The sequence below is a fragment of the Crocodylus siamensis genome, chromosome 2 (assembly GCF_052110815.1).
Source record: "Crocodylus siamensis isolate JL-2025a chromosome 2, ASM5211081v1, whole genome shotgun sequence".
NCBI classification, from domain to species: Eukaryota; Metazoa; Chordata; order Crocodylia; family Crocodylidae; genus Crocodylus; species Crocodylus siamensis.
Window position 1 is genome coordinate 230,230,591 of NC_143396.1, and position 18,658 is coordinate 230,249,248.

At 40.2% G+C, this 18,658-nt stretch overlaps 1 protein-coding gene across 1 annotated transcript in view; it reads left to right on the plus strand.

Moving 5' to 3' along the window:
* LOC149871839 (cytosolic phospholipase A2 zeta-like) overlaps positions 1-17,551 on the plus strand; it is a 46,931-nt gene extending 29,380 nt beyond the window's left edge. The window contains exons 11-20 of the mRNA XM_090033355.1: positions 166-301; positions 1,152-1,288; positions 2,931-3,153; positions 3,776-3,890; positions 7,073-7,210; positions 9,251-9,358; positions 10,623-10,817; positions 11,212-11,378; positions 13,792-13,978; positions 16,296-17,551. Of these exons, the coding sequence (XP_089889481.1) occupies positions 166-301; positions 1,152-1,288; positions 2,931-3,153; positions 3,776-3,890; positions 7,073-7,210; positions 9,251-9,358; positions 10,623-10,817; positions 11,212-11,378; positions 13,792-13,978; positions 16,296-16,516 (1,627 nt within the window). The 3' untranslated portion in view covers positions 16,517-17,551. The remainder of the gene's footprint in view (positions 1-165; positions 302-1,151; positions 1,289-2,930; positions 3,154-3,775; positions 3,891-7,072; positions 7,211-9,250; positions 9,359-10,622; positions 10,818-11,211; positions 11,379-13,791; positions 13,979-16,295) is intronic.
* The last annotated feature ends 1,107 nt before the right edge of the window (positions 17,552-18,658 follow it).

The following is an 18,658-nucleotide window of genomic DNA, read 5'->3' on the forward strand; positions in this document are numbered from 1 at the left end:
CTGGTTTTATGTGAGTGTTGATTTTGTGTTTTGATGGCATGTTTCAGCCAAAAGTCTAGAATATTTTCTGAGAAAAGACTGGTACGCACCTTTTTCATGAGGTGCTTTAGAGCTTTGAAATCCCCTTTAATGATTTTTCTTTCCAACTCCAATTTCTGAAATCAGCCCTTGGGATCTGGATATACGCCTTGGGTTTGACCTCTGTAAACAAGAGAGAGAATTTTTGGAGAAGAGGAAGAAAATAGTTGCTGAAGCATTGAAGACAGCCCTTAACTTAAGGGAGACCCCTGGGAAAGATGAGGTATGCAGCATAATTTTGGAGATGTTTGCAGGCTCATTTATGCTCGATTAATCTTCAGAATAACAATGTAGGACTCTGCATGTAAACAACAGAGCTTTCTTCAAACCCAAAGGACGTTTATAACATGTCCTATTTTGAGTTTCTCACTAGAGAAATATGAAGTTTGAATTCCAGGTTACAGAATCTCTCTATTGTTTATTTTATTAAATTTTCCTTTTAGGAAACGCACAAAAATTATTTTATTAAAAGTTTTCCAAGAATTTGATGAAGATGTCTAGATGTTCAAGGTGTCAGAATCTCTCCGGATTCTCTTATCTAGAGCTGCTGCATCTTATGTTTTGAGTTCTTTAAGCTTACAATAAAATCAGCCTTTAGGCCAAACAACATCCATATATGCAGCTTCCTTTGTGCCAATTTGAGAGTATTAAAAATGTAGGAGTGAGCAGGAAGAGTGTGTTTTGTGTACTGTGCCTGATACAATAAAGCTCTGATCACTGCTTAGGGCCTTTAAATACTGTTCCTGTAGAAATGGCTTGTATTTTTTTGTTGTTTGTAACTGTGTTTCATGGAGTGTTACAAGACACTCATTTAAAGGACCATATCTGTGGGCAATATACCTTGCACCTCATTTTAGCAAGTGACTGACTCTTTGGATGGTACAATATTTTTATACTACAGCTAATGACCAAAATGATTAAATTCAAATATAAAATTAATTGGTATATTAATAGAAGTAGAAGTGTCTGTGCTTGATGGGTCTTATTCTAAGACAAGTAAAGAGTTATTTGAAAAATAAATAGCAAATCAAGAAAGGCTATGTAAATATATTGGTTTTGGTTTATTTCTGCAGGTTCCTGTAGTAGCAGTTTTGGGATCTGGGGGTGGGACCAGAGCACTGACATCACTCTATGGCAGCCTATCAGGCCTTCAGCAGTTAGGCCTTCTGGACAGCACAACATACCTGTGTGGAATTTCAGGCTCTACGTGGTATGTAAAATGCAGCGCTGGTTCCTGACACTTTTAGCTGGATGTGTTAATGTAGTTCCAAGAGGGACACTAAGCTGGATGCATCTTCTCTTTAGAAAAATGGTAGGGCCAAAATATTGTTTTTCTACCTGATATCAACAGTCATAAGGCTACAGCGGGGAAAGGAAGTTAAGAAAGAGATCTGTTCCTATTGTAAATGCATGCTATTATCAGTGAATTAAAAACAACAGTAGATGGGTGAAAACTGGGAGCAGAATATACCTAAATTTAATGTAGAAAGCAAATACTTTGGGAGCCATTTTTAAGGCAAAGTCAGGAAGTAAATGTCCACCTTCCACTGAGTTTCATCAGGGCTTGATTGCCCAACTGCCTTTTGAGCTTCCAAAATTCTCTGCCTTTGTGTCTGATGGAAATTAATTGACAATGTAAATAAATGCCTGGCTTTTTTCTTCCTCTTCTCTACTTACGTACAGTACTGCATATAGCAGTGTAAATATATGGAGACAAATGCTCTTTTGAGAGGAGGGTCAGAAAATTAGATATGCTTATTCTCTGTCCGATTCTTTTTTTTTGGGGGGGGGGGCCTGTTTAATGGATTGAAGGGGTTTGGGAGGCTGCTCTAATATGTGCCAACTAGTTGTGGTTCCTGATGTCCATTTGTCAGCTGCAGATAACCAGTGGGCAGAACTCTCTGGTTACACTTCTTTCCTGCATGAAAGGCTATGGAGATAACTGCCATGGGACTTGGCTATGCCAGCTCTCCATCTTTGGCATTTCTCCACATTTGACGTATCCCTAGTAAGCAAGATTGTTTTGAATTCTGTTCTCTTTGACTCCTAGTTTTTCAGAACACAAAGCCTAATGGTGCCCTTCAGTATGTGTACACAGACCAGGACTCCTCTTCTGTGCAGTGCCATTGAGCAGTTGTGCAACCTGAAGGAGCAGTCCTTTCTTGAGGCTTAGGCGTAATCCAGGTCCTTCCCATGCAAGGTCTTTTCACAAACCGAATAATTTGGACCACACCTTTCTGACTCAAGGACAGACTTCCACCAAGATCCAGTGACTCATGTTAGAAGCAAGTTTTCAGAACTGGTATTTTTGGTTTTATTATGTTCAGAACTTGTATCCTGCTTTCTGCTGTGATGTCACACTAGCGCTCACCTAGCTCTTGTAGGTTGTTGTTAGGGCAAGGTAGGTAATATTCGTAAATAGATTCACATCAGCTCATCTAGTCTTTGAACATCCTTGTTGTGAGCAGTTAGCAAGCAGGGTGATACAGTGACATTTGGTCTTGTCTTCCCCGTACATTTGAAAATGCAAAATTACACTTCTTAAGTTTCAGGGGTGCTAGTTGTAGCCACGTTGGTCTAAGGGTGGAGGCAGACAAGGTTCTTTGGGTAAATGTGATATCTTTTATTAGACCAACTAAATATTTGGAAAAATTGTTATTTGCAAGCTTTCAGGTACAAAACACCCTTCTTCAAGCGGATGGAGAGCCTTAAGTTTTGCGTTTTTTTTTTTTTTTTTCAGTTTGTAATCTTCTAAGATGTCAGGCTTCTAATTTTCAGTTCAATTTTGCAATAGTAACTAACTTGAATCCAGTGTTTAATATCCATGTTGATTTTTTTATGTAAATGTTTAGGTGTTTGTCTACACTGTATCAAGATGCTGACTGGTCCCAAAAGGATCTTCAAGGTGCAATCATTAGAGCCCGCAATAATGTATCAAATAGCAAAACTGGGGCATTTTCTCCAGAAAGACTGAAATACTATTTCCAGGAACTGAACTCAATGGAGAACGATGGACGTAAAGTCTCTTTCACAGACTTGTGGGGCCTTATTGTAGAGTATTTTCTGCAGCAGAAGGTAAAGAATTCTAGGCTTTGAGATGTCGTCTTACCTTCAAATAAGAAATTTAACATAGCCATTTATTGTGCATTTCCAGAATCTTATTTCTCTTTAGCTTTCTTCACATTTTTTAGAATTGTTTTGGAGATGAGAGACGTTTAAGGCACAAACATGAGGGTTTTTCACCTCAATCTGCTTCAGTTTCCATATCTATAAGATGGGAATAATGCTACCACCTTTTTAAAGCAGATGATATGCAAGTTAGGTTTTTATTTGAGGTTATTTTGTTAGCCATTTACTTTATATTAAGGTTTAAAAAAAATGGAAAGATGCATACAATGTAGTTTTGCCAAAAGAGATTTAGGCCGACACTGTTATGTAGATGAGATGACAAACTGGATTTTTGATTAAAGCAGTGATTGGCTGGTGAAGAACACTTGGTTAGTTCCAAGTATGTAACCATATAAATATGCTGAGAAACCTAGATGACGGCTACGCTCCAATGAAGAGGAACTTCAGAGCTAGTGAAACAGTTATGGGCAAGAGTGGGGAGTGACAGAGCTCCAGAATATGGGACTGTGGGCACAGGTGCTTTAGTATAACAACAAAACGAATGTTTTTCTTTCCTTTTTGTAACTAGGAAGACCTGTCAAAGTTGTCTGATCAACAGAAAGCAGTGGAGTTGGCCCAGAATCCTTATCCTATCTATGCAGCTATCAATGTGAGACCCAATATTAGTGGTGATGACTTTGCAGGTATAAACAAGGCAGGTTTATTTTTCTAATTATAACATCTGTAAATCATTTCCTTCTACCAAAATGTAACCACTCTTTTCTGATTCATTGAGGATTTGGTAATGAGAGATCAGCCAGTAGTTCATAGCCTAGCTCTTAGCATGATAAAAGTGCTAATTCAGCTACAGGATCTTCCTACATTTTCCTCAGCAAAGATTGATTAAATTGGTTGCCCTAAATATTTTCATAGAGGGTGTCAAAATTCTTCAGCAGGTGTGAGCAACAGTACACTACAAAAATAGTTCAACTTTATTTGTCTTGATCTTAGCACAGGGTAAATAAAATGATCATTACTGATACACTTTATTATTTGGGACCTGGTTGTTTTGGTCTTTTTCTTTAGTTTGATTTTATGTAGGAATCATGCATAATAATATGTCTTGAAAGAGGCACAACAAGGCAGTCAGAGACCAGAGAATGGCAGCTTCTAGCTGTCACTGTGGTGCCAGCAACTATTTTTTGACCCCACCCCACCTAAATTGAGACTAGCGTGTTGATGAATAAGAATAAGACTGCTATCTCAGTTGCCCTGCCTTAGTTATGTTACTGTGTTTTGGGAGGTTGGCAGCATATACAAGTTTCAAAGGTCCATTCTGGGTGTAGTGGTCTTTTAGGCTACATTGTTAAAGTACACTGATTTCCAGAGCCAGGGAGAGATGTGGCTAGTACCATATTCAGCCATTTTTAAACTTTTGAGCCTAAATGACTGCATGCCTCTTTACTGCTGGACTGCTTGAGGGCAGCCATCCTCCTAAATCTGGAGTGAGGCTCTAAGGCATGCCTCTGGAGCCCTAGAGTTATCTAACTCTCTTTACCATCCTACCCCACTTCACATACAATACCATGATTACTTGAACTGTAGCAAAATTAGGAGGCCCAATCATGTACTAGGACTGTTTTGTGCTAGGTGTTGTACAAACACAGATGTGAAGGATATTGTCTGGTCTTAAAGGGTTTATAATCTAAAGCACTGTCTCTTAACCTTTTTAGATTCAAGGCACCCCTAGTTTGGCTTGAGGCACCCCTCAGAAAATGCCAGCTTTTACTTTTCACTCATTTTCTGACTGTAGAATAACAGAACAATCCTTCTGTTGCAAATAACTCAGGAATACCACAGCAGCCCCATGTTTTTTTTAAAGCAATGAATTCCTATTTAAAATCTCTGGGTTCAGCTTATGAAGCATGTTTGCACACCCAGCAGTGCTAACATTGCATGGCATCTTGTGGCACCCTTGAAAGGATCTTAAGGTACCACAAGGTGCTGCAGCACCCTGGTTGAGAAGCACTGATATAAAGTAAAAGATAAAAAACAATAGATGGATAAGCTTAAGGAAACGATGGCATGAAACCAATCAGTTGTTCCAGCACTGCAGTTGCTGAGGTGCTATCAGGTTTGTTGTAAGCATGCAAGATTTGATGGAGGGCAACAGGGAAGCTGGGCAGATGTTTCTGAGGAGCTTCTTCCAAAAGAGCAAACACAAAGTTTTTTATGTGAAGCTAAAGAGGGGAGGTGGAAGCTGGCCCTATGGGCCTGTTCTCTGGGCAGTCAGTCTCCTAGGGGTCAATGAAAGAACTAGGCACTTTGAATTTGAGGAATACTAGAAGCGAGAGAAAAAAAATGTTGAGATCCACAAGATAACAAGACCAGAGTTTTAGGTAAGGATGCATAAAAAGGCGATATTCTCAAAATGTTGTATAGGAAGAATTGGCAGGGTTTAGTGAAACTGAGAACCTAGAAAGAGAACAATGTTTCTCTCTTCAACAGTGGTGTAACCCCAGTGGGGCAACTGTCCTGGGCATTGAGCTGGAGGTGTGGGGGTGAAAAAACGAATGCTGCTGGCAACCTAGCAGTTGTCACAGCATCACCAGTGGCAACTGGAAGTTGCTAATGCCCCACGCTGTAGGTGCCCAGCTGTGTTGCTGTGCCACTGATGTTTAGCAATGCTCATGGCATTGTTTAGAACTATCTTAACTAGATTGCTCTTGCAAACCTACTAGTCTGAGTTGGGAGGTGATGTGGCCTCTGCAGAGATTGCTAGACTGGGCTTTTTTTCCAGTTCTGCCACTGGAATGCTAGGTGACCTGGGGCACTCTCTGTGCTTCAGTCTCCTTATCAGTAAAATGACATTAATGACATTTTCTGATGATGAGTATTAAACAGGAGGTAAGGATATTTATAGCATCCTTTATTAATCCATTTTTCAAGATAAAATAGAAATTGGGCCTGAGTAAATGGTTCAAACAAATTTCAGAAAGTTTAGATGTTGGAAATATAAATAATTAATTATGGATTGAAGGTTGTCACAATCTCATTTTGAGTAATGATGTTGGCAGGTACTACTCTGCTTGGTACTGACATGCTTCCATAACACACTGTGCTGCTGTTTTAAAATAGTCACAAGTTGTTTTACACCTTAATGATTCAATCAATAAATATATGAAAACTTCAGTGCTGCAAAGTATTTACCAAACCATCTAATTACTGAGCATTCTTATTCAGGTGCTTCACTACATGTTCATTATTAAGCATTTAAACCAGTGATTCTCAACTAGGGTGCCATGGCATTCTCAGGTACCTTCATATCTTTTCAAGGGTGCATTGCAATGTTAGCAATGTTAGGTGTGCAAACACAATTCACAAGATAAACCCAGAGGAAAGTAGGCATCAATAATGTTAAAGCATTCTGACCTGTTGAAGTCATCTTCAGTTCTTTGCAACAGCAGAATTGCCCTGTTCTTTTCCTATAGTTAAAAAATGAGCGGAAACTAAGAACTAGCACTTTTGGAGAGGTGCCTTAAATCTAAAAAGGTTGAAAACTGTTGATTTAGACAGTCATACTGCTTCTAGTGCCACTAGCATGATAGACACTAAGAAATCCTAGCTCCTAGCTTCATTGACAGGGGCTACCTTTCCCATGGATTCTTCATGGAAGCACCTGAAATCTGTGACGTTCCTGTGCAGAACAGCCTTGCCAGTTCCACTGCATGTGTGATTCACTGAGAGAAGTGGGCAAAAATTTTCTGTGAGCACTGCTGGAAGAAACAGAGGGATGTTCTTCTTCAGCCATTTATATATGTTCAGAGGTAAAGATGACTTAATTGCATTCCTGAGGTTACCATTTATTTGCTGTCCTTGCTCTTAGAATGGTGTGAGTTCACTCCATATGAGGTTGGATTCCGGAAGTACGGGGCATTTATCCACACAGAAGACTTTGACAGTGAGTTCTTCATGGGCCAGTTAATTCGGAAACGTCCAGAGCCCAGGATTTGCTATCTACAGGGTATGATTTGAAATTAGTTGTTTGGAGGGGAAGATTAGAAACTCAGGAACATAAGCCCCTATCTTATTTTGTCCATGGCTGGAAAATTTGAAAGGTTAAATAAGCCAAACTTCTCCAATGATTGCAAAAAAGTCCATCTATATGTTACCAAGTACAATCCAGACTTCCTTGGTCTGCAAGCAGACGTTGTGAAATAATAACGTTACCCTGTCTATACTGTTCATGTCAGTTAGTTAACCTTGAAACCTAATGTTAACTGTTTTACTCCCTGTTACTTAAAAGTATCCTTTGCTCACGGGTGATTGTGGTGGTGATGGTTAGGAGTACTGGGGCTAGTGGAAATCAGTAGCTGTATACCAACTGCCAGCTGGTATCTGTTCAAAAAATATATGGCAACACTGGAGTGGCATTATTTCTCTGCCTGACTCTCTGATTCTGCTTTTCAGGCAAGATCTCTGCTCAAAAGAGTACTATCCTTGGCAGAGAGAAGTGGCCTACTATTGGCAAACCTCATTCCTCTGTGTATAAAGAAGAAGAGACAAATTGAATCAGTTGCCTAAGATCCCTGGGGAAGCTTATTCCTCTGGGCTGCACTGTGGTCTCTGCTGGATGCAGATGAGTGTCATGGTCTGAACCAAGAAGTTTGAGGACAGTCAGGAGCTGAGGGAGGGGATCTTGAATTGAAAGATAAGAAATGGTTTTTCTCCTGAGAATGAATTTCTGTAAATGGCTGCCAGGATTGAAAATACAGATATTAGGTTTTTGCTAGGTTTCACACATTTGCTAGTTCCCAGATGAAGAGCATGTGAGGAATAGTGCTTCTCAACAGCTGTAGCTTATTTAAAATACAGTAGTGTTCTTCACATGATGCAGTCAAGGTTAACCAGGATTAAGCTATTTTAACAGTAGTACAGTCTCTTGGATCTTATCTTAGAGCAGAGCTGGCCAACCTGTGGCATGTGGGCCACAAGTGGCATGGGCAGCCTCTGTGTGTAGCATGTGGCGTCTTGGTGAGGAGGAAGGCAGCACAGTGGTAGATGAGGTAGGAAACAAAGCAGAGCTGCGGATTGACAAGAGAAGGGGATAAGAGTGGTGCTTGGGGAGGGTGCAGGTCTAATTTGAGGCATGGCTACTAAAAAAAGGTTGCTTCCCCCTGTCTTAGAGCATGGGAGATGTTGCAGCAATATGTCCACGGTAGTGTAGGGCATGTTTTTCCCATTTGTTACATTGGAACATTTGAGCTGCAGTGTGCCACGTAGGCAGAGCCTGGTCAGATGTCAGAGGGATGCTTCTGCGCTGTGGTGACTCTATGGGTCGAGGTCTACCTAAACTGCAGCGAGACGAAGGAATTTTTATGCAGTGCTCGTGCTGCGTGGAGCTGATTTCATGGTCTTTTTGTGGCAAGCCCCCTCCCCCCACCACTAATTGGCTGAGGAGCCTCAGAGGCTCTGCCTCTTGCTGCTGATTGACTGAGAGGCCAGTCAATCATCTTCTGAATGAAGCATTGCATCTGGCTTCTTAAAAGATGGTACTGAAGCCCTTCATTTTCCCAACTGGCACCTTCACTGAGCCTGTCACTAGCTCAGCCTCTTAGCAGCTCTCTCACAAACATCATGCTCCAGGGTTGCAGGGATTGCTGCACTTTCTTTGTATTTCAGTAAGCTTTTTTTTTTGGTGGGGGGGTGACTCCACACACAGTCGCAGAAAACACCATTTTTCATGGTGATTGTGGAAACCGTTGTTTTTTCTACTTTCCACGAAAATCTCAAAACCTCAATTTATGGTTTTAGATCAGGTGCTATTGGTAACCTTAGTTGCTTGTGTGTTTATTATAGAAAGATGTTTTTGAAGGTTGCCGTGTAGTGGAATGCGTGCACGTGCTGTGAGGGCCCGGAGCAGCTGTCCTGCATGAGACCTGTCTGGAGGCAGTGATCAGCAGCCCATTAGGCCCTTCCAGCAAATGCACTGGGTTTGGGAAGCTTAGTTGTGGTATCAATGCTTCCTTGTCTCTCTTGCCCTCACCCCTCCTTCTCTCTGCAGGAATGTGGGGAAGTGCCTTTGCTGCAAGCCTAGATGATATTTGTCTGAAAGTAGTTGGCATGGGACTTAGCTTTCTAGAGCCCCTGAAAGATGTCATCAAAGTCATAGGTAAGAAAGTCCAAATACCTGTGCGGTAGCTGCTTCCGGAGGTCTTGGTTTTTCAGCAAAATCACATGACATTCATGTATCAAAATTGAAGAAGTCCTTTATAGTTTTCAAGGGAAGAGTAGGGGTGGTGGAGCTGTATAGTTAAAACCACCCGAGTTCCACTGTCTCCTATTATGGGGCATCTCTTGGAAGGACGTGCACTGCTTATTGTCCTTCATGCTGCGTAGCACATAGAACCTACAAGGAAGTGTCTCCGCTCCTTTGTCAGCCTCTCTTCTTTCTAAAACTGACATGCTGTTCCATACTGCTTCATTTCTCTCTCTCCTATGCCTTACCATGTCTCATTGGGCCACCACCTTTTCCTTTTTTCCCTTATGGTTTACAATGATTATTCAATACCTGTATTCTCTCTCTCTTGTTTAATATTTGTTCTTAAAGGCAACACTGTGACTATAAGCTTTGGCAATGCCTCTTTGAGGTAGGAACATGTTACTCATGGTTTTAGTTTTACAGATGGGGACCTGAGGTTCAGCAGTGCAGAGACGTTAGGTGACCTGTCCAAGGTCACACAAAGTTTGTAGTAGATCTGGGAACTGAATCAGATCTCCTGAATCCCAGTCCAATGTCTTAACTGAAAGGACAAGAAGAATGCTCCAGTGCCATTTGGAAGACCTAGCTTCATTCCCTTACTAAGCTGTAGATATTGTGTACAGCTCTTGAATCATTTGGTCTCCCTGTGCCTTTAGTTCCTCCACATGTAAAATTTCAGAGGTTGCCAAGAGAATAAATTAATTAACAATTGTCAGTTGTTCATTTACCCTGATGTTAGGGGCCATGTAAGTCCCATAGGTAGACATTCTTTCTCTGTGTTTGTAGATTTTACCATACTACTTCCCACTGCAGGTATGAGAACATCATAGTGAATTCTGAATGTTTCATGGTGACCATTGTCCCCTTGTGCAACAGAATCCATAAGATCACAAGGTGGCAAAGGTTTCACTGAAATGAGTTAGAAATTATTGCATGACTCATGCAGGTCAACCTAAATGAGATACGCATATTATGAAACTTTAATATGTATTTAAGTAGATTGGACTTCATTCTATTGTGCCCAGATGTTTTGGGTGGGGGCCAGAGATGGGGGAGCAGGAAAAGACTTCCATCAATAGATTAAACTTTTGTAGGTGAATAGATTTGCTGCTTAATGTTGGATTTGGTTAAGTATACTTTGAAATATATTCTGATAATTCTGTGTTCTTCCTAGATGACAGCCGAAGATCCCATTTTTGGGACCCAACACGGTTAAAGACTCGTCTAGTTATACCAGGGGGACCCTTGCTACAAATTTTTCAGGATTTCTTCAAGTCCCGTTTCACCAGTGGTGAAACCTTCAACTTCATGCAAGGGCTGTATCTTCACAGGGATTATGTCAACATCAAGAAGTTTGTGGCCTGGAAAGGTAGCTGTTCATGAAAGAAATTGGGCTGTGTTTTGAATATTTAGTTAGTATTTTAAAATCATCTGTTACTTTACCACATGGGGAGAATTTCCTGCTAGTGTAAGTTTGGTTCAGCTTCACTGAAATCAATGGAGTGCTGCCTATTTATACCGTAATAGAGGATTTGACTCAGTTAGTCTGAGAATTTGTCTGATATGAAGTAGCAGGTGGTAGACATCTGCTTTCTGCTTTGCTTGCTGGATATCCAGAAGGCAGACCTGATTTTGATGTGGGACTATAGCATGTGTATTAAATAATTTTTCTAAAAGTTTCAGTGGCTGCTCCTTTGCTTGTTTAGGTGAAGGGTAACTAGAAGTGTTTTGGTAACTAATGTGACTTCTTGGATACATTTCAGGCACTCATCTGGACGCCTTCCCCAACCAGCTGACTCCCATGGAAGACAGCCTGTATTTGGTAGATGGTGGCTTTTCTATAAACTCTCCCTTTCCATTGGTGCTCCAGTCAGAGCGCGATGTAGATGTTATTGTCTCATTCAACTATTCTTGGGAAGCTCCATTTGAGGTGAGATCTGACCCCAGTTAGACAAGGGGAAAAGCATGGGACCGTATATTAGTAATGGTTACATGAAGCAGTCATAGATGTTTTGACATATGCTCTTTTATGGAGAAAATGCATATTTTAGCAAGTCTGTGGTCACTTAGATCTTCAACTGTCACATCACACACTTCACTGTGAAATTCATACTACAGCATAACTCCGCATTTGGAACGTCACAGTGACATTGGTGATTTGAATTCCACTGTTTCTGCTTGAAAAAAGCATAAACTGCTATTACTTCATCTAATGGAAGACTCTTCTGGCAGTATATATAGTATGTAATTGTGCAATTCTAATTCTTCAGCAGAATGTGTTATTAGGTGAGAAAGCAATGGTGATAGCTGTTTATTATTCTCCTCATGCTAATTGTGGATCAGGCAAGTGTGTATTTTAAAACGTTTTTTAACATAGCTAAATTCAGCATATGTAAGCTTAAAAAGTTAATCTGAATTTCTAGCAAAGTATCTAGATATAATCTGTTTATTTTCAACTATCTCATCAATGTAAATATTGGTCTTAGTAAGACATTTCTCAGCGGCTGTCCACTATATGTTTATAGAAGTAGAGATCCATGAGATTCGGTAATAGCAGTTGTTTCATCATTTCATAACAAACTGCTTATTTTATTGCTAGAAATGGGTAATAAAACAGTATCCCATTTTTCTACAAATGTGTCAGATGATGTATTTCTAACATTCCAATGTTATATTTGCGTATTAATTACAGAAACATTTTATCATTTGGTTTTATTGAGGAAAGAAATCAGAGTGTCTTCTGAAAGTCTCCTTTCAAGTCTAACTGTGAATGTTGATATAGAAAATGTCTGTAATTTTCAAGTGTGTAGTTCATTTATAAAACTTCTGCAAAAACAGATGTACACCTCAGACACCAGCTGGGAATTTCCTTTGTTTGAATTAAATGGAAATGAAATTGAAGTGTGCTTTGAGAGAGTTTTAAAAGTGATGTAGTGTTAGCTACACTCAATTAAAGGTGATGTGATATTAGCTTACTGTTTAGATTTTCTCCCCTTTGTGTCAGAGCCAATGGCTGCCTGTACATGTGCTGGTTCGTGTTCTAAATAGAAAGCTCTGGCGTGGCCTTACCGTCATATGTGTCAATTCCCATGTATTTAAAAATGGCCGCTGGAGCATTTTTACCTAAACCTCATTCAACAAGGTTTAGATAAGCATTCTGTAGCCATTTTAAGTCCTTGGGAGCATAATACATGGAACGGTGAGGCATTTTAATTAGAGTGGCTTTCTGCTTTAATTAAAACACTTCCTCCATCCCCAAGCATGTGGCTAGGCAGCCAATGGTTTAAAATTCCTCAGAGGGCTAGAATTTCACTATATAAATATTGTATAAAATTTATATATACAATATAAATATTGTATTCCCCTATTCAGGCAATGTACAGAGCTAGTTTGCTAACTAATTCATTCTGGGAACAAGGCTAATGAGGTTCTTTTAACCAGGGAGGGTTTTTGAGTTGTGAAGCAAGAAAACACAAGATTAGTTTGAATTTTTGCAAATTGCGCATTGGCATATTTCTCTGTCTCAGATGTTATGCCGTATTTTAGTTTTTGTTTGTTCTTTTTTCTCAAGAAAACTAAATTAATCTTTTCCCACATCATTCATTTCTCATTTGAACCCTTTTATCTGTTTAGACAGATGCTGGGAATGAAAGGTGTTTGGGATAGAAATAATTTGGGGAAACTGACCCAAAAATCAGATAGGAAGGCAGTAAACAGGGTGCAGGCATACATTGCATTTATTCTGGGCTGTTGTCAATTTCCTCTGGAGATAACACATGACACGTAGCACTTATGCCAGAGAAAATTCTGTTCTCCAATATAAAGTTACTTCTGAGGAGGCAAGATGTATATTTATTCTAGAAAAAGTTATTTCAGTGTGTGTGTGTTGTATGTCTACTCCAACTGTATGTCACTTCGATGCTGGAGTACTTATCTTTTCAATGTAAACTTGTTTCCATAGCATTTAGTGGTCAAGTCCTATTGCAGTGAGCACACAACTCACTGAATAGATTATTTTTTAATGCTTTTGCTATTGTTTAGTGTCAGAAATGGTAGTGTAACTAGGGCTGGATCAGTGGGGCACCAGCCCTAATTGTGGCTGCCTGTTTTAGAGGTGACACCAGCAGCAACTCTCCATATTCTGCACTGTCCTGCTCTGCCACTCCGTCTTCTTCCCTGTTCCTTGTGCATGTTCCTTTCTAGCCCTCCCCCCGCACCCTTGCTTTTTAGCACTTGATAACATTGCTGAGTAGGAGGCTGAAATTTTTATCTAATGCTCTCCCTCTAAGCATTATGGTTAGGCATAACTGAAATAACTCTTGACATTTGTTTTCTGATCATAGGTCTTGAATTTGACTCAGAAATACTGTGAAGAACGGGACATCCCCTTTCCAAAAATCATCTTGAGTAAGGAAGATGAAAAGAAGCCAAAGGAGTGTTATATGTTTATGGATGATGAGGACCCAAAGGCTCCCATAGTGCTTCACTTTCCATTGGTGAATGACACGTTCCGGAAATACAAAGCACCAGGTAAGGGAGAGTGCGTGCAGATTCCTTGCAGCATTCAGGTATGCTTAGCTAGACAGGGTGTTGGGACTGCCTGGACATTCCTAACTGTAACAGCTTGAATCTTTTCCATTGTTAGTTTCCTTTAACTTATTAAACTGCTATTTTCTTACAGCCAGAACAACATCAACTTTGTTATCTGTCTCAAACGCTTGTTAAGGGGTGGAAGAATCTAGCTAGATACTTACTTGTTTATCTGTGAGCTAGTGGCTGCCCCATGGAATATTTTTGCCTTGTATGATGGTTAGCAGTGACCTAATCTTTATGGTTTAAAATTTTTCATTTGGTGGCATAAAGGTACTTGTATTTGCATTATGGGGACTGAAGTAATCTCTTAACTTTTGCCCCAGACCTTGTAATTTACGGTTTCAGAGCCATTTTTCCACTTGAGAATACAAATACCTCTTGTCTACTAGGCCTCTAAGATCCATTTTAAAATCAAGTCTAGAGAGCATAGAAAAAATGGGGCTGTCTTTTAAACATATCTACAGACCCCTGCCCACTAGGGTGTAAGTTGTCTCTTTTTTCCTTCTGACACATGATTACTAACATGTCTCTTACACACTACTTTCAATAGGGTCTTTTGGATTTATCGCTGGGGTGTTAAACACTTTAATGACTATGTTTTTAAAAAGCAAATATGTTACTAGGGATGTTGGTTGTAGCTGTGTTGGCTATGTCCATCTAAGGACATAGGCAGACATGGTTCTTTGGGTAGATGTGATATCTTTTATTAGAACAACTAAATAGTTGGAAAAATTGTTCTTCGCAAGCTTTCAGGCACAAAAATCCTTCTTCAGGCATAGAAAGAGTCTGCTGGTGAATTGTGTGCTCTCCTGGGTCGAATAGGAGCCAATATGTAAAATGCAGGTCTGTGAAAATGCAAATGCATGGCAGTGAGGATCAGAGGGATGGGAGACAGTAGGTGTGAGACAGAACCAGCAATCACCCTAAACATACCAAAAAAGCTGTAATTTACAGCCAAGCTTTTCCATGCATCAAATTTGCATTGAGGAGAATACCCATGGTCGTCACCTCACAAATCTCAAAAGGGCTTTCACCCAACAAGGACACCCTCCAGAGAGAGAGATTATACTTTTGAGAGAGTCACCTGGTTGCCACATGAAGAATTGCTGCAGTACAAAAAGAAAAGCCTCATGAATTGCACACCATTAGTTATGACTTACTGTCCTTCCTTGGAACCTAAATAGAAAATCATCAAACAATTCTGACTCATACTAGAAGACCCAGTTCTTAAAGAGGTCTTTCCAGAACCACCCGTTCTATCCTTTAAACAATCACTGATGACCCCCGCCAACCTCATCACCAGAAGCAAACTTCTTATGGCCCAAAGCACACCAAATGAATCCAGACCATGCCAGGACAAGAAATGTAAAACCTGCCAACACATCTCCACAGCTCCCAGAATAACTACATCCCACAACAGAACCATCACCATTCCTGGATCTTACACCTGCACCTCCAGAAATATAATACATCTCATCCAGTGGACCAAATGCCCTGATGGAAAATATGTTGGAGAAAGCAAACAGCAACTGCATACCAGAATAAATGCACACTGGAAATCTATCAAGGAAAAAAATACCCAATTACCTGTGGGTGCACATTTATCACAAGACAACCACTCTCTCTCCGATCTCTTGGTTCTAATCCTCAAAGGGAATTTACAAAACATCTTTTGTAGATGAGTCTATGAACTTCATAAATCTACTGGATACAAAAAAATCATGGACTAAATATAGACATGGGTTATAATGTGCCATAAATCCAAACTCCAGGTAACCTGTCTGCAGTTTACCTCCTACATTCTTCTATCATTAGTGCACTATTTCCCCCGTCCCACCTGTCTCTCACCTATTGTCGTCCATCCATCCGATCCTCACTGCCATGCATTTGCATTTTCACAGACCTGCATTTTACATATTGGCTCCTATTCTACCTAAGAGTGCACACAGTTCACCAGGTGACTCTCTCTATGCCTGAAGTAGGATGTTTGTGCCTGAAAACTTGCAAAGTACAATTTTTTCCAACTATTTAGTTGTTCTAATAAAAGATATTACATCTACCCAAAGAATCTTGTCTGCCTTACTATTTTCTGTAACAGTTTAGTAACTTGATGCTGTCAGCTAAGGAGAGGCAAAACTAGCCAGAAGAATGACCCAGATTCAATACATGTTTAGTTATTCTGTGACTTTCTCTGCTGTATCTCATTAAAAGGTGTGAGGAAAACCTTCAGAATTCATTTTTTCTCTTGCTACAGGAATAGAACGGGAGTCAGAAGATGAGAGATCCTTTGGTGACTTTGTCATTGAGAATAAAGACTCTCCCTATCGTACACTAAACTTTACCTTTGAGCCATATGATTTTGATAGGCTGGTGGGAGTGAACTGCTACAACGTTCTGAATAACAAGGACACGCTCTTTAAAGCCCTCCATTTGGCTCTGCACAGGAGGAAGTTAAAGAAGGGCATCAGGACCTAAGAACCTTCTTGGTGTGGGATACAAGTGGACTGTGATGCGCCAAAGGCATATGGTTCAAACAGCCACACTGAGGCTGTGGCTGCTGCAAGCTACCTTCTCGAATGGGAGAGGCACGCATAGCACTGAAAACTTACTCCAGATATGGTGGAAACCTTTCTCTTTCTCTCCCTCTCCCACTCTTCTGTGCCTTTACAGAGTATGCAAAGCCCAAAGAGATAACAATAACAGTTCTTTTTTTACCAAATGTCAAGTTCAGAGTCACTTACCTATGTGTGTTTTAAGGAGCAAGCAATTTTTCTCTTGGTGTTTGCCACAACCACAGGTACAATGGTGTTTTAGAAACACTTATTCTATTCAGTGACCCATGTAAGAGTTGACATTGGGATGTCAGGAGTGAGATGTTGGTAGAATCCAAATCAGACACTATGGCAAGGTATGGAGGAAGAATTTGGTTTGCTAACAGAGTCCTATGTTTTGAGGCCCAGATAAAATGGGCTCATTATTCTACAGCCTAATTCAAGCATCTAAGCCTAAAAGATTTTTATTTATTTATTTTTAATATCTGCTTCATGTAATGTTTTAAAGTGTTCAGTGTTTGGGCTATGAAACCTTTAAACAGGTTGGGTGCTAGCAAACAGAGAGTGCTTTCCTAAGTGTTTCTAGAGCAGTTCCACTTAACAGCCTTCTAGCGTAGTTGGGGAAGGTGCTGGGAATTTCTGGTAAAGAATCCTTGACTCTGAAAATTGCTTCCCTCCTGCCACTACAACCTGGCCCTTCAATTTTTGTCCAGGTTTTGTGAGCACTCATCTACTTTTGCAGAACTTTTTATGGACGATGAAGGGAATGTGTTTGAAAGAGGTTGGAATGTAGGTTGTTTTTTAAAGTTGGCTGGATTTTTTTGAGGTAGTATGTTTTTAAGAGATTTATAAGATGATTTTATTAAAGTGTTTGTGTTGGAGGAATTCTGTGATATATCTAGTGCTCACGATGTAGGCAACTTATAAATGTGAAGAAATAAAATGAATGTGAGATGCTGCTGCCATGTGGGATGGAATTGCTTTACTTTGCTCTACAGTCTAATCAAAACAAAGTATTTGGGAATCTCCACTGTTCACATGTGTGGCATTTCTCTGAACTGAATGTGCTGACTCCATATTTGAACTGTCATGCTGGAAAGCTTATGTCTTACTCAGAAATGAGTTAGTTTATCATTTTTGTTAACTTTTAACTACTCCATTTCTAAAAGCAACAAGCAAATAGAACTGCCCCCCCAAAACCAAATCAAAACAAAACAAATAGGGAAATATAGAAAATGCATGTTTGCTTAATGTGATTCTTTGAGGCCACATGTGTCACAGGCCAGCTGGGCACTGTGAGTGTATCAATTCTATCGCTGGCCAACTGGGTGAGGGTATCATCCACTGGGCTGTTCAGTTCAGTTTTGGATTGAGGAGGCAAAGTTGGGAGTGAAGCAAAGGCAAATTAATTATAGCTTACACACACAACAGTTAACAGAAAGATAAATGCAATAAGAAGATAATGCAGTATTAAAGAGCTAATAGTAAATAATAACAACAGATAATAACAACAGATAGATGGATCTATTCTGTCACAGGCCAACTGAGCACTGCAAGGGTATCAGCCACTGGGCTGTTCAAAACAACAGATAGACAGACATGGGTTGACAATTTATCGATAGTCCCTCGATGCCAAGTGATTCCAGTGAAGTCAGGCATCCCTGATTGACGCTGTCGGAGGGATTACTAGGGAAGGTGTCTTGATTGGGTTCCGATCCGCACTCACACCAGGAGTCCAGAGTCTGGGCTGGAACAGCAATGACCGTTCTGTTTGCCTTCTTTCTGCTGGTCACCTGATGCATGTGCTTTTTATACCTAGTTTTATGCTAATCTGTTGGCTTTAGAGCCACTCACAATCTTGCCCTATAGCTGTTACCCTATGGGATTGAAAGGTGTTAAAAATTATCATAAAAGGTTACTACCTAGACTCGGGTTTATCCAATAAGCAAATTACAGTGGAGCACCTTTAGGTCTGAGATTGATATTACTCTACCTAAGCCCAACCCCTTCTGGGTTTTTCTGAATATGCTTTCTTGGGACATGCTTTCCTGGAATGTGTTGGGTG